Source organism: Daktulosphaira vitifoliae, unplaced genomic scaffold, assembly GCF_025091365.1.
Source record: "Daktulosphaira vitifoliae isolate Bord-2020 unplaced genomic scaffold, ASM2509136v1 Scaffold_1, whole genome shotgun sequence".
In the NCBI taxonomy this organism is placed as follows: domain Eukaryota; kingdom Metazoa; phylum Arthropoda; class Insecta; order Hemiptera; family Phylloxeridae; genus Daktulosphaira; species Daktulosphaira vitifoliae.
This window is the reverse complement of record NW_026099572.1, coordinates 35,845,417-35,862,018: the sequence shown is the minus strand read 5'-3', so window position 1 is coordinate 35,862,018 and position 16,602 is coordinate 35,845,417. Positions and strand designations below refer to the sequence as shown.

General features: G+C 24.6%; 3 protein-coding genes across 5 annotated transcripts; 2 read left to right on the top strand and 1 right to left on the bottom strand.

Moving 5' to 3' along the window:
• Positions 1-697: 697 nt before the first annotated feature.
• On the bottom strand, positions 698-6,624 carry LOC126893891 (glucosamine-6-phosphate isomerase). Of its 2 annotated transcripts, none has more exons than XM_050664430.1 (7): positions 6,493-6,624; positions 3,577-3,731; positions 3,356-3,457; positions 2,970-3,152; positions 2,700-2,884; positions 1,979-2,152; positions 698-828 (listed from the first exon to the last, which is right to left on the bottom strand). In XM_050664430.1, the coding sequence occupies exons 2-7, from the start codon at positions 3,698-3,700 to the stop codon at positions 787-789; spliced, it is 810 nt and encodes a 269-aa protein (XP_050520387.1). In that variant the 5' UTR covers positions 3,701-3,731; positions 6,493-6,624; the 3' UTR covers positions 698-786. The 2 variants fall into 2 exon arrangements, with proteins under 2 accessions (XP_050520387.1, XP_050520388.1); XM_050664431.1 differs by having other exon boundaries at positions 3,577-3,706; positions 6,494-6,613.
• A 2,676-nt stretch (positions 6,625-9,300) lies between these two features.
• LOC126894027 (signal recognition particle receptor subunit beta) lies at positions 9,301-10,855 on the top strand. The gene is made up of 5 exons (XM_050664660.1): positions 9,301-9,514; positions 9,584-9,750; positions 9,820-9,959; positions 10,029-10,160; positions 10,237-10,855. Exons 1-5 carry the CDS (start codon positions 9,424-9,426, stop codon positions 10,430-10,432), a joined length of 726 nt encoding a protein of 241 aa, XP_050520617.1. The 5' UTR covers positions 9,301-9,423; the 3' UTR covers positions 10,433-10,855.
• LOC126894026 (golgin subfamily A member 8N-like) lies at positions 10,681-15,403 on the top strand. Of its 2 annotated transcripts, XM_050664658.1 has the most exons (6): positions 10,681-10,791; positions 13,122-13,406; positions 13,871-14,163; positions 14,350-14,499; positions 14,630-14,759; positions 15,139-15,403. In XM_050664658.1, the coding sequence occupies exons 1-6, from the start codon at positions 10,681-10,683 to the stop codon at positions 15,355-15,357; spliced, it is 1,188 nt and encodes a 395-aa protein (XP_050520615.1). In that variant the 3' UTR covers positions 15,358-15,403. The 2 variants fall into 2 exon arrangements, with proteins under 2 accessions (XP_050520615.1, XP_050520616.1); XM_050664659.1 differs by lacking the exon at positions 14,630-14,759 and having other exon boundaries at positions 15,139-15,320.
• Positions 15,404-16,602: the final 1,199 nt, after the last annotated feature.

Genomic DNA, 16,602 nt, shown 5'->3' with positions numbered 1-16,602 from the left:
ACTGGTTTTGTGCAGGCGAACCCTTCCACCTCCTGTGACTATTTACACAACACAGTTTGATAGGTATTAAGTGCTTTTAGCCGGTTCGGGTACGCACTATAATATTTAGTGCCCCTGTTCTTAACAATATTTTAACCAAAAACATACATATCGAGCTATTTATGTAATAAAATTTAGTTTAAAAAAACTAAAAAACACGTTTTTATAACATATGAAACTAAAAAGTGAAAAATAAATATAGTTTAAAAAGATTAAAGAAACACGCTTTTAAAGCACATCGAACTAGAAAGTTAAAAATAATTTTTAAAATAATAATGAACGAAAAATACTAGTAATTTTGTGAAAAGAAGCGTCGGGCGCTCAATATACGAAAAATATGGCACAAATCGCCCACGCTTTTTTTCGCAATATTACTAGTATTTTTCGTTCATTATTATTTTAAAAATTTTTCTTAATTTTCTAGTTCGATGTGCTTTAAAAGCGTGTTTTTTTAGTCTTTTTAAACTATATTTTTATTAATTGGTAGTATTGCGTATATAATGTGAATTATTGTAGTAGCAAATAAGTAATGCCATGATTCAAAATGACACTTTATTATTGAATTGTTCAAAACATAACATAATTTTAAGAAAAAAAAAGGATAATAATTTAACATGGATCAATTATTTTACATAAAAAAAAAAATTAAAAAAACCACTGTTACTTCAAAATATATATTTATTTTGTTGATTTCGAAATAAATTATTAATTTAGTATAAAACGAAACTTCAAAATGTTTAAACGCAGTTAATCATCTTCAATGAGTTTCTCATGGAGATCAGCTAGAACCTGAAATTGGTTCATTGAAATTAAATTTTATAATTATAGATAATTTTGTTATTAGCTTCAATAAGTTATTAATAAGTTTGCCGTCCCCAAGTAGTTGGGATTAAGGCGAGGAAGAAGAAGAAGAAGCTTCAATAAGTTATTAAGAATCTATTTTTCTAATTTGACGTGTTTTTTTTATCCGGGGTACTCGATTATTCCCGCACTTACTAGACCAAATTTGGACAACAATACGTCAAAAAATCACAAAACGTATCTAGTTGAAGCTACCAGCGCCATAATATTAAAACATTTCCCTCAATCCCCGTAATAAAGAGAAATGTCCCAAAAAATTTAATTTGTCATAAAGCAGTCAATGTTATATATTTTTAGTTTTAATTTTATATTGAAATAACTCGAAAACTGGATGAATTATTTCGAATTTTGTATTGATATTACTTCAAACATTAGCCTTGTTGAAGAAACATATATATTTTTTTGAAAATCCAATCATTAACTAAGGTTCTGTGGGGACTTAAAAATCATTTGTTTTTCAATTTTTTGTAATGTTCTAAAAATCCTACCTTCTTTAAACCAATATCAAATTAAAGCTAATATAATGTACTTGATGAAAAATTATACGAAATCACGATATAGATGTTATGAGGCATTAAAGCCAAAAATCATATATTTTTTGATAAAATTCGCATATTGTGAAGATTTTTGCATAGCAAAGGGTCATCTATACCATTCAATGATATAACAAATTAAAAAAATGTTATGTACTGTACGATTTAATAAAATAAAAACATTTCCAACGAGTTGTATTCTATGAGTAATCGACCTCTCAAGTTGATGATCGTATAATTTTTAGTGGACATGATAAACCGGTCTAACTGTTAATAATGATTTGATCAAAATAAATTTTTCAGTGGTAATATTTTAGACAAGTACTTTATTTTCTACTTTTTTTTTTGAAAATACGATTATTAACTAAGGTTCTGTGGAGGCTTAAAAATGATATCACAATTATTTTCAAAAAATGGATCCTAAAAAGGATTAAGTTTTGTAAGTAACTGTATAGGTACTGATGATAATTTAAATACTAAATATATTTACATTTTATTATTTATTTATTTAATACAGTACTTAATTGATCATTAGGTTGACTTACTTTAAAATATTTTACAGTTTTTACTTTAAGTTCTAATGTAGCATCCTCATCACATAGAATAAGGGTATTTGCATGCTGTTGGAATGCTGATACTGTCCACATGTGATTTATTCCTTCCTCGACTGCTTTATGTAAAGCTAAAGCTTTGTGCGATCCTGTAATCAACACTAATACCTATGATAACATAACTCTGGTTAGTGAAGAAGAAAATGAATATGGTATATTTCATAAATATAAACAAAATTAAAAAATGTATACTATGTGAGAATATTGCCAAATTTGTGAACAATTTAAATTATCAATAATTGGTCATAATTTCTGATAAAAACACGTCAGAGTTTAAAAACAATTTTCATTTCTGAAGTCTCATTTGTGAATTTATTATTTTTGCTTTCCCGCTAAATTTTTACGCTGTTATACTTCAGTTCAAGGGTGTTTAGCACCTTCGAATTATAGATTAATTTATTTATTTACACTTTTTTCTAGACGACAAGTCAAAATAATAGTTATATAAAAATGTTTAAGGTTTTAGTGGCCTATTTTAACAATTTTTAACACCCTCAAGATTATGTGAAATGTACGGATGTGATTAACACCCTTAAGATATATATTTTTTTAATTTATCAATTTATTTATAAAATTCGGAAGTCTTACCCCTTGTTAATCAATTTTATTTAATGTTTAAAAATGAAAAATATTTATTTAGAATATAGTAACTAACAGTTTCGGCATCCATGACAGTACCCACACCGACTGTCAAAGCTTGTTTAGGAACTTTGCTAATATCATTTTCAAAGAATCGGGCATTTGCTTCTAGTGTATCTTGAGTTAATGTTTTAATGCGAGTTCGTGATACTAGTGATGATCCTGGTTCATTAAATGCTATATGACCATCTGGACCAATGCCTAATTGAATTGTAATTGAAATTTTTAACACAATAATAGTATTTTTTTTCTTTATTATAAATAATTAGGCTTGTTTAATACTAACCACCTATGAATAAATTAATTCCACCAGCTTCTTTAATAAGCTGTTCATAAGTTTCACATTCTGCTTGTAGATTAGCAGCGTTTCCGTTTAACAGATGTACATTTTTGGGATCTATATCGATATGAATGAAGAAATTTGACATCATATAATAATGATAACTCTCTGGGTGATTTCGTGGCAGTGCTAATTCAGAATTAGAAATAAAATATTTTAAATTAATTAAACTTTTACACAAAAATAATAAACATGATATTTATTTAATAATATCCAAATTGTATTATTTAAATGGATGATCATTTCATGCCTTGAACTACATACTTAATAAATAATTTTAGGACCTTGACGATGAAATGTGATGAAAATTTAAAAAAAAATATTTAACTCACCGACGTATTCATCCATGTTAAAAGTTTTGACATATTTAAATGAAACTTTTTCTTCTTTATAATATTTTATGAGATATTTGTACATGCCTAATGGCGTCCCGCCTAGATTATTTTTAAAAATTAATTTTTTTATTTTATCAATATGCGAATTCAATAAAATTACTAACAGTAAATTTAAAACAATAAAACATTTTACTAATAATTGTATAAATTGTACTCACCTGTTGGTAATCCCAAGATGAAATATCGATCTGGTCCTGGTTTATAGTCTTTAATTCTCTTAACTACATACTTAGCAGCCCATTCTGACACTTTATCAGAATTTTCCTTTATTATCATTCTCATTTTGACCAAAACAGAATTTATAATTATAATTCTATGAACATTTATAAGTATTGTTTATTTTTAAACATTTTTAACGATTTATTAAACTAATGTCCTTTGTCTTTGAGGAGTAATTAAATTTTAAATGAGGCAGTTGTGTGATATATTTTTTTCTGCAATTACAACGTCATTGTTTAAATAAAAAAAAATTGGAATGTAGGTATGTATGTTTTTAGTGCAGATGATGGTAACATAATTCCGAAATACGTATTTGAGTTAAATATTTTAAAATTTTGTTAGTTTTAAATTAATATTATAAATATATTTTTAATTTTAAATAACTTTTAGTTATTCAGGTTTATTTTTAAGATGTCCATATAATTCCTATTAGATCCTTAATACATTTGCATAATATGACAGTTGTAAAAGATAAAAAACGAAAGATTAATTTATTATATTAGTTAGAATATTTACTTAGATAAATAATTACGATCATGATCAACAATACATTATGAATTGTTTTAAGTACATTACATTTTTTAACATATCATAGTTTTACTATTAGATATTTATTTGATTACCTGTTTTACTTAATTAACTTATACTTAAAATATGGTACTCATTATATTATTGATCAAATATCTTTCAGATTATCAAATTTTTAATTTTAGAGTATTAAATAATTGTTAAAAATTAAATATCGACGAAAAATGATGAGAAACTGGAAGTTAAGCTGATCATATAACTCAGAAAATACATTCCAATTTGCTAATTTACGATGTAAAATTAAAATTAATGGTAATAGTACATAATGAAATAAATATAGTATACTATGTTTATAGTTTACAAAATAATAGAGACGAAGTAGAATATTTAAGTAATTATTGTAATTATTTTAATTGTTGTATTTTTTCGACTCGAGCTAAAGTCCATTTCAATTAATACAGTTAATAAATTACACCTATGATTTATTTAAATATGATAAATAACATCAGGGAGTTACTAATTTTTTATTACTGTTAAAAAAATAGGTATAATAAATACGTAAAATATCTTTGTTGTATTTTGTATTTTACAAAAAGCTCATCTCAAATTAAATATAAATCAATACTAATATTGCTAGAAAAAACTTCAGTACATAATATTTTTCAAGGTTGAGTGAATTAATCATTTTTTCTAACTTGTAAATATATTATTGGTGTTTAAGACAGTCCATACCTTCACTTAGGGTACAAAGTATATAAATGTTTTAATTATTTTAGATCATTAGACTAATTTGGTTGAATTTTCTCGCTTATTTTTATAGCAGGTATTATCAACCACTTAACAGTTTTGAAAATTAAGACTATAATATGCCGACGGATAACGCGTAGTGGGAATGGTGATCTCGCTTGGAGTGCTAGCGGAGCTGGAGATCTGAGTTCGATTCCCAGTCGGCTGACATTTTTTTTCCTCAGATTCCAAGTTTCTAACAAGGGTAAAAATTTTACTGCTTTTTAACGTGACAAAATGAGTTTTTTTTTTTTTTAATGTACCGACTTATGGATAAATTCATAATTTAATCAATTAATTAAATTTTTTTTGTTTTATAGAAATGTCGTTTAATTCCGAAGGATTTTTAAAAATAATTTTTTAAACTGAGTAGAAAATAAAATATATTCTTTATAATTATTCTCGTTGAATGTCAATATTTTTATTATTTTGTGGAAATGGTGATATTTTAAAATTATTTTGAAAGATAACATCATTTAAGTTAATTTTGTTATTGTTAATTAAAACTTAATTATCTTAAGTTTAATACCTTCACATGTGTTACAATTTATACATTTTTTACATTATTTTAAAATTAATGATGTGCCCGTACAAATCAAGAAATTTTGTAAAAAGAATAACTTTTAATATTTTAATTTTTAAAAATGAATTTTCTTGCTTATTCAACAGAGGATGTTGTCATCATTTAAGAGGCCCATGAACACGCAGGCTGTCGGATAGCTTAGCGGAAAAGGTATTGCTCGGTCAACGAAAGATTCCAGTTCGATTCCCAATAGGCTGACATTTTTCTAAGTTTCCAAGTTTCTAACAAGTTACTTATTAAGTTAAAGTTACTCGACGAGAGGTTCATACTAAGTTACTAGTTAAATTAGTTAAAAAAAACAAATAGTTAAGATGATAAGTTAAAGTCACTTAACTTTATACGTGTTAGTGATATTTAAAAAGGTCTTCTTCTTCTTTTTCCTGGTCTTTATACCAACTACTTGGGGTCGGTCATCCTTATTTTAAACTTCAACTTGACACGATATTTAAAAATGTGATACGATTAATTCTCATTTACAAAATTTATTATCACTTGCGAATTATCGATATTTTCTTTTGAATAGATTTTAAATAATTTGATATTATAATTTAATTTTCGATATTATTATGCGTACATTTTATTTCGATACATTCATAAATATAGAGCCGACTTAAAAAATTTAAAACTCTAAAGATTTTAATCGAAAAAATATTGTAAAATTAAACTTTTTATATCTAAAGAAGCAGAGTTTTATTTTCAAGCATTTTTTATTTTCAAGTTTACTATTTAAGTTGTTTAAATAAACCTTTCAAATTATTTAAATGTCTAAAAGTTAATCAGAATTTATTTGATATAAATTCTGTATTTTTCCTAAATAATGCATTAAATTTAGCTTTGTATTAAACCAAATAAATCAATATTATTAACAAAAAACAAATAATAAGTGTTATTATTATTAAAATATTTTAGTAAAATTATAATTTTTGAAAGAAAAAAAAAAATTTAAATTTGCTCTTACCTGTAATGTTTGTTATGAAAATTATACAAACAAAAAAATCGTTTTAAATCTATATGTCCATAAAATACGTGTGTCAATAAAGGCGGGCGTGCCACTACTAGTACACAGATAAACTACTATTAACTAATACTCATAATTTGTTAGGTTTGTAGAGAAGTATACATTTCTAATTATCACTGTTTATGCTACTATGTAATAGGAGTTTGACCGATAAGGTTGTTTATATTTTGCTCGAGTTTTTACTAACTTCTTTAATTTGAACTTTAAACTACTTCATAATCGTGTTATTGTACTTTGTTAAGATGTTTTTAACAAAGCATTACTATAAATTTTTAAAACAACGGAGATAGTAAACTAAAGATAAAATAGTAATGGTCAATTATGAAAATTACTTAGAGTCAAATCTTTGAGCCTAAAGTGTATTTTCTATTAATGATTTAAAAATAAATAATAAAATAGATTATACAAATGTTTAAACTATGAAAATAATAAGCAAACGCATGTAATTTTTTTTAAGAAACGAATAACTCGAAATAAAAGAAATTTAGGATACACATTACATTTTCTCAGTTTGATCTTGTTAGTTTCAGTAAATAAATTAGCCCCCTAAAAACCAGTGGGGTCATTCGATTAAGTGTAAGGTGTGTGACATATAAGAAAGTGCTAGGGAAGGGGGCTTAGTCCCCCTCTAAAAAAATCACCTTAGGTTTCATTCTGTTCTGTATATTAAATCTATTTTTTAACACGCTTTTATTAGCTTTTCTTGTATGTTTGTAACTCTCCTTTGGACTAAGAGCAAGTGGTTTATTACTATTAATATATCCCACCACTTTAAATGCGTTCTTTGGCCGAGCGGCTAAGGCGCGGGTGCTCGCTGACGTTTAACCGCTGGATTCGCCGGTTGTGGGTTCTAATCCCGTTCATGGCCGAAAATAAATATTTGTTTTAATAAAAAAGGCTTTCATAGCATATGAAACTATAAAGTGAAAATTTAAAAATAAAAAGGGGGATTAAAATCACTATCATAAAAAATGCTTCGATGCAAATCTTTAGATAGTGTTTAATTTAAAAAAAATGGCGAATTTTCCAAAAGCGACATGATCTACTATTTCCTTATTTATATTCTGATTACAAGTTTTATGATTTATAAGTGTAATATATTTATAAAGGTAAATGGTGTTGTTTAAAAAAAAACTATGTCGAATGAAAGAAGGATATAAATATTATTTCTCCTTAAAAATTTGTATTGATCAAAGAAAAAGAATTTTCACACAAAAATGGCATTCGATAGCCATTTTCACCGTGAAGACCAAATAAAGTCGGAAATATTTTTTTCCATGATAAAGTATATTACATTACCTTTAATTTAAGATATATATATATATAAAAGTGTCAGACTTTCCGGAACACTTTCCAAAGTTAAGTTGAAAAAGTTAATTTGTTGTGAAAAATTTGTCATTTTAAATTCCCCACTGTCTGCGCAGGTTATGTGTCAAATTTATAAAAAAAATATACCAAATGATAGGTAAAGACATAATGCATCTATAAAAGAAAAAATTATATTGATTTGATTATTTTTAAAAAAGTTATGACAGTTTTAAGTAAAAAAAAATTGAAAAAATGTCGAAAATTAGCGATTTTTAAATTTGTCATTATTTTGGAGATATCCCTCTTTTACGGGGAACGAGGGAAATTTTTTCAATTTTTGAGGGTAATGTCTTTGACTAGATACGATTTGTGATCTTTTGACGTATCGTCGAAAGAAAGCAGTTTGGTGAGAGCTGAGAAAAAGTGGTATAAGACACAAAAAAAAAAAACATCATGGTAAAACCAATACCTTTTCAGCTTCGCATCGAAGCTAATACTATCAATTATTACAATTATAAAAAATTTTGCAGCCAACTATGATTCAGATGTCGTTAATAATGTTCATTTGTTATTTGTAGCTGTAAATAAAGCAAACTTAAATAAATAACTGTTGTTATAAAATAATTTAATGAATATAAATTGTGTAATACTATTTAATTTTTTGTAACTAAAGTCTTAATTAACAACTAATTCTAAAGTAATGGAAAATCAAAAAAAATTCAAGCTCAACCTAGTGATTTAATAAATATAAATTCAGGCACTGCTAGACCGAAATTATTAGTAAGTCATAATTAGTGTTATAGCGTGTAATTCTTTTTATTAACTATGTTTATTAATTTATAAATCGGCATGGCCTAGTGGGTAGAAACGTATGTTTCAGCGCACAGGGTTCGGGTTCGATTCTCAGGGTGTTAAAGAAATTTTTTTTGTGATTTTCTCATTGGTGGTGTCTTCTCTGGTGCAAGCCGGCTATAATACCTATTCCGTCCATCATTGGCCTAGCCAAGAACCATCTTTGGCTCCCTAACATGTGAGAGTTGGCCACTACCTTTGTAGCATGTTCAGTTCAGGAAATAGAATGTAAAACTAATTATTATTATTTTTTTTTATCAATATTACGTTAAATTTAGTTCCAAAATTAAAAAATAGTGAAAATTTCAACAAACACATTAGAAATTACGTATATGCACATTATGTTTACAAAAAAATATATTAGTAAAAAATTTATACCGTGTGATAAATATAATTTTTTATTTAATTAGCTTTTAGCAAAATAAAATAATCGAAAGAAAATGTTTTGGAAAGTTACCCTTCAATTACGAAATTCCAACCTTTTTTTTTAATATTGTCTTAATTGTATATTCGGAGCATTATCAGTTCATAGCAATATTTATAACAGAGTTAGTATATTATCTTATTTATGATAACGGTGATAATATTGTGTACGTATCGCTGACGAGGAGACTGTTGTTAGTTTGGTGATATTGAGTCAAATTCATGAGTCAACATTTTAGTTGTCATTAACTTTTGTATTTAAAATTGTATAAACGACTTTTTTTTAAGATGTCTGTGAATGTATCTAAAGAGTTAGAGAATGATTATTTCATGACTAAAGAATTGTTAATATCACTTTTAGTGATATTTATTTCATTAGGTAAGTATTCATTGACTAGAGTTACTTATTCAAATGTTTAGATAGTTATTTAACAAAAATTAATTTCAGTATTAATTTTTTTATGGAGAAAAAGTAGTAAAAGTTATCGTGATGTATTACTTGTTGGCTTGTGTGATTCTGGTAAGACTACATTGTATTCTTATTTATTGTTTAACAAATCGGTACAAACATTTACATCACAAATTGAAAACATCGGAGAATACAAAAACAAAAAAGTATGTATATATTTGGTTTTTCAATGCGACATATTAATGTTATTTTATGTAATTTATTGTCATATTTAGAATTCTTTCCGTGTGGTAGATATTCCTGGACATGAGCGAGTATTTGGAAAATTTTGGGATTTATATAAAAGTGGATGTAAAGGAATTATTTTTGTAATTGACTCTGAAACAGTACAAACTTCATTATGTGATGTTGCAGAGTTAGTAAATATTTATATGTTAAAAATAGTTTTGGTTATTTAATAATTTAAGTATGCATTTTTTTATAGTTTGTTATATAGAGTTATTACTGATGATATTATTCAATCAAACAAAAGCAGAATTTTAATACTTTGTAATAAACAAGACAAGCTCATGTCTAAAGGTTCAGAAGCTATTAAAATTTTACTTGAAAAAGAATTGTATGTATTGTAATTTAGTTTAAGTAAATTAAATCATACAAGTTCTATTTAAATATTAAATTGAATTTGATTTTAGGGATACACTTAGAATTACTAAAGCTAATCAATTAGAAAGTATAGATGGTAAAATTAGCAAAACTATGCTTGGAAAAAAGAAAAAGAGTTTTGAGTTCTCACATTGTCTTAATACTATTGAGTTTGGTGAATCAGTTACATTTTCTCAAGACCATGTCATTGAATCTGTCAAAAATTGGCTTGAAAAAATTCATTAGTTATAGTGAACATGATTATAATATTTTTAATTTGTATCTTTATTAAATATGTATAAAGTGATATAAATTGTAAGAGTTACATTTAGTTTGAAAGAACTATTTAAACTATAATAAGATTTTTTTTATATTTGTGTTGGCTTAAATTCATGTTGTTTAAAATATTCGGAAAGATGTTTATTTTTAGTCTTTGCTATGAGAGTCATTAATTATAAAAATAATAATTAAAAATATTGAGTGTAGTAATTACAATGACTGCAGTAAATAATAAAATGTCTCCTGAAATTGAACATAAGCTTTATGAATCAAAACATAGATTTATTACTCTTGCTGAAGAGATCAAATCAAATGTTCTAATTGCTGTAAGATTTTTAATTGTATATTTTTTAATATAAATGAATAAAATTCAAGCTTTATAAAATAACACTTTAATAGTTATCTCATTGAACATCTTATTTTATTAAAAGAAATTATTTTTGTGTTTAATTTACTTTTTAGTTCAAATTTATATACTAAACAGTATTTTTTGTAAATTCAATTAAAGATCTTTAAAGTTTTCAAAAAAATATGTTCTGTATATTCTTAAATTAATAAAACTAGATGTTAAAATTTCATCCAGTAAAAGTTTAAGGTAATCTATTTGATTGTATCTTTAACCCTCAGTTTCTTATCAACTGGCTATTGGTTTAAAATAATTTTTTTAGTCCCACTTTGAGAAAATGCATTATTCCTTTATTATAATTAATATTAAATTGTTTAGTGATCAATCCAAAATGAATGAAAAAATAGTTTTTTAATTTTGATTGTAGATTACTTTTAGTAAACTATTCTACAATTACATTTTATTTAATATATCATTAGATTAAAATAATACTGATCAAATGTGCAATTTGATTCATATTTTTATTAGTTTATTACACTTCATATTTACAGTAGTAATGCTATATTTATTGTTTTTGTTATCTATATGAGATTTCAGATCAAGTAAAAAATTCATTAAATAGTTAGACTTATTGAAATTAAATACTATTTCATTTATAATGAAAAAATTTCTTATCACTAGTGATAACATATATTTGATATAATCAGAAATATTTTAAAGGAAACGATAAATAATTATTATTAAAACGCGTTAATATAAATAATTTTTAGCTTCGATGCGAATCTGAGAAGGTATTAATTTTACTATGATGTGTTTTTTTTTTTTTATATCTGTTGCCACTTTTTCTCAGCTCTCACTGGACCGATTTCTTTTAAAAGTACGTCAAAAGATCACAAATCGTATCTAGTTGGAGACATTACCCTTAAAAATTGAAAAAAATTCCCTCGTTCCTCGCAAATGGGAGAAATATCCAAAAAAATTACAAATTTAAAAATCGGTAAATTTTGTAATTTTTTCACTTTTTTTTCTTAAAATTTCGATAACTTTTTGAAAAATGAACAAATAAAAATAATATTTTTTTGTATTGAAACCTTAAATATTTCCCTTTCATTTGATATAATTTTTTTTGAAAATCTAACACTTATTTTGCTCACTGGGGGGATTTAAAATAGCAATTTTTTACAAAAACTAACTTTTTCAACTTAATTTTTGAAAATGTTCCGGAATTATTGCGTCCTTTAAACATATATCAAATTAAAGCTTATTTTATGTTCTATAAAATGAAAAAAAAATTTTGTCCCGATACTTTATCTTCTATGCGCAAATGGCTACCGTATTCAAAAATATGCTATTTTAACAAATTTTTTTTTTTTAAATTAAACATTATCTACAGATTTGCATCGAAGCGTTTTTTATGATAGTGATTTTAATCACTGTCAGATATCATCTATACTGGACCCAACTATGCCACGACCCCACTGTGCTGGGTTTTTTTTATTAAATTATAGAATATATCTATTATGTTGTCAAATTATTTAATTTCAAATAGTAAAAAAACTAAACGTACATTGTTTTTTTAATGATATAGAGTTATTTTTTAATAAAATATATCAATTCCATTAAAAAAATATCAATGAACTAAGCATTGATATGTTTTTCCCAAGCCTACTTTTATATTATTTAGATTTCTAATTCGAATTTTAGAACGTTTTATATAATTATTATACATCATTTTCCGTTCGCAAACATAATAAGAGATTGATTTCTGAGTTAAGAATTTTATTGTTAATTATTATTTTTTGATCAGAATTTTAATACGTTGAGCGCTAACGACAACCGAGAACGAATATGTTTTGTCAACATAACATTTAAGATTTTAAATACTAAAAAAAATCTATTCATACATTCTCTAATTATAATTAATTAAAATTTATCTTGTTTAAAACTTGTTTCCATGTGCAATCTTTAAACTACCTGAGAGACCAGCTGTATAAAATTACTTACCCCGGGTTGTCCGATGTTGTATATTTTAATATAATATATATGTATAGTGTTCAGTAAGTAAGGAACAGAGTATCTATTGTTGCCATTGCTTGTAAAAATTGTTTTGTTACATTACCTTTTGAACACTCTGTATTTAACATTTATGAAAATAAAACTATGACTAAAACTACTTTTCACCCTTAAAATTTGAAAGAGTACTTTACGTAAAGTAATGCACATTCGATTTTAATATCTTTCAAATCAGGTTTCTTTTTTTTTATATTTAAATATATTGTTACTAATATTTGATTTTTATGTTGATTTTAGTTAAGTTTGCCAAATTATTTGCAAGAGTATTCTACAAATTATGATTATACCAAATATAAATCTATAGTGGACGTCTATACAAAAATAGAACAAAATTCTGAAACAACGTTAAATGAGCAAAAACAGTTTAACAGTTATTCTAATTTCGCTTTTTCAAATGAAGATACAATATTTGAGAAAAGCCATTTATATAACGAGTTTTACCATAATTTTTGTAAATCATTAAGAGCCGCAATCCAAGACGAAGTATTAGTGAAAATGTGTAAAAAACGATGTAATCAAAAGGTATATTACTCCATAGTAACTAAAACATTATTTTTTATATGCATACGTAAGACGAATTTTAAAAGAAACATCTTCTTAATAGGAAAACTTAAACACAAAAATATTATGTATAAATATTACTATCTATAAATAGATAAGAATTTTTTCGTTTAAAGTCTGAATGCTTAAAGTATCAATATTTAAGGTTAAAAGTAAAGAATAACTTCTTAGGAAAAGAATTTGTTTTGAAAAAAATAATGTACAAATCTATAATATAGATTTGTACATTAATTTTTCTTTTTTCTGACATTATATTATAATGTGGTGATAAGGTGAAAAAACTTTTTAAGTGACTAAAATTTCACCATTTAACCACGATTTTTCAAATACAAAAAAAAAGCTTGACAAAATTATGTTATTTTATCATTCAGAAATTTTACTTTATAATTAATTTTAAAAATAGTGTGTGATGTTTACTATTTTAGATTACAAAACAAGCAAAAGACATATCAGAAGCGATCAATACATTTTTAGAGCTAATTTGTAATAAAATAAACTTGAATTTTAGCGATGAGCGTATTCGTGAAAATGAACTAATTCTAAAATATAAGGAAAATGAAGCATTCAAAGTTCAGATAAATACTATACAACAACAAATTGATGAGGCCACCGAGGAATATAATAAAGTTAGTTCAGATGTAACAGAGAAGATAAACTATTATAAAGCTCAAGCGGAATCTGCTGTTAGATCACTTAAATCAAAACGTACCCGATTCGAGTAGGTTACATATGATCTTCTTTGATGATTATTCAATATTAACTCGACTTAACCAATTTAATCGTAAATAACAAATATTTACTTTTAAAATAATTATTAAATATTTTTCTAAATTATTAACCTGTTATAGAAGATTAAAGAATCACAGTAATAATTATTAATATTTCGACGTTTTTTTGTATTTAGAATGAATTATAAAAATGATATGATACTTTACCTAAAGTATTTTGAAAAAGATCTTGATGAACTAGAAGCAAAACTAGAAGCTAAAAAATCGCAGTTGAAATCTTCAGAGGTAAAAAATGAAATAGAAATCGATCATTTAAAGAAGGAAGTGTAAGTATTAAAGATTGTAATTAAAAGCTAAGGATTCTTAATTCGTATTTTCTTTAACGATTTCGATATCAATTTAAAGTTTTTTAAAATAAATGGTTTAATAAATTTGCCTTATTTGATTTATAATAAGTGAGAAAAAAGAAATACTACTACAGAACCAAAATGTCCGCTATGGTAATGATATGTTAAATCGATATAAAAAAAAGAAGTATCTTCAACAAAGTATTGAAAAGAAACAAAAATCATACGAGGAATTAAAAGTTACTAAATTTAATACACAAGATTTTTTACTAAGAATTATATTATATTATTTTATAATAGGTCGTTCAAAAAATAAGGAAACAAGTCAGTTGTTATAAACAATGAGAACAGTTAAAACCCTTTTCCTTACTTATTGAATAATCTATATAATAGATTGGTATAATTAATAATATTAATACAAACATTAGTCTTAAAAGATAAAAAAAAATTTTCCCAAAAAATCATTAAAGTGATATTTTTTTAAAATTTAAATTTAGCTTGTCTTGCTAATTTAAGCAATCGTAGATTATTTGTTTATTTTGAATTTATAATATAATTTATATAACAATTATCATTATTTACACAATTAAGTACCTATTATAATAATGTAATTGATAGGAAAAGGTGGCTTGGAGTGAAACGTATCTTGAACAACTAGATAAAGAAGAAAAAGCATATAATCAACGAGAATTTTATGACAAACTAGATGCTATTAAGGAGAAAATAGCATTACGAAAAATAACGAAATTTTTAACACCATACATAATTGCTAGATTTGGAGTTAGAAAAAAACAGAAGAGTAGCGCACTAAAGAAAAAGAAGAAACAAAATAAATAGTATATTAAACGTTGCAAGTAATAATTTAGTTATTGCCAAAAATGTAATTAATAATTATTATATAAATAAATTTATAAACTTTGAATTTTTTTAAGGCATTTGATTTTATAAACATTAACTTATTCATTTCAATATTGAAGTTTATTAGTTTTAACAATTTAATTTAATTTTGGTTCTGTTCATTTTTATCCGAAAGTTTACAAATGTTAAAATTAAGAACTTTTTGTTCCATCCTTTCATTATTGCTTTAGATGTTCCTCGGGGAGTTCACTTCTCTCCATTATTATTTAATATATTTATAAATGATTTACGGGATATTGTTAAGAACTTAGATGTATTAATATTTGGTAATAATGATAAATTATTTAGGTTAGTCAACATTTACGAAAATATTCTATTGCAGAATGATTTATGATAATTTGCTAAAATGGCGTGAGTTAAACATGTGTGGTCTGAATATTTCGAAATGTAAAGACATGAGCTTTTATTTAAATTTAAGTCTTTATAAGTATAATTATTCCTTATCAAATATTAATCTAGAGCGCATTAAGTTATAAAAGTATATAGATAGGTATTATTTTTTGTTTGCAACATCAACTTTGCTTATCATACTGATTTTATAATAAACAAAGCTATGAAAAATTTAGATTTTGTTAAAAGAGTATAATTAATTTTATTGATCCTCACTCAATAAAAGTCCTATTTTGCTTTTCAGAGGGTGTTATAATTAGATTAATAATACTTTAAAACAAATGATATATTTGGAAAAATCAAAATAATTTTTGAGATTTCTTTCTTTTATGTTTAATATTACATGTTCGAGTTATAAACCTATTTTAAAATTTTAAGATTGAATGTTATTTAAATATAGAAGATATATAATTGTATTTATTTCTTAAAGTCATGTTGGAAAATTCAATTGATTGCTCTGAAATACTTAAGTTAGTTAATATTTATACTTTTATGAGTAGATTACAAAATTTTAATTTATTTAATTTGCCTTTTTCTAGGAAACTCTATGAAATTGTTTCACATTTAAATCTCTGAATGAAAGCAGAAAATGCGTTTGTTTTTTTAAATATTATTATTTATATTATTATAATTTTAATAATAATATAAATAAACTGATAGTGGGATAGCTTTCAATTATATTTCCGTTATTCTTATTCTTTATGTATTTTAACAGTTATAACTTTGTTCAAGGGTTTAAATTTAATCTCTTAAAAATATAACTTAAGTTATATA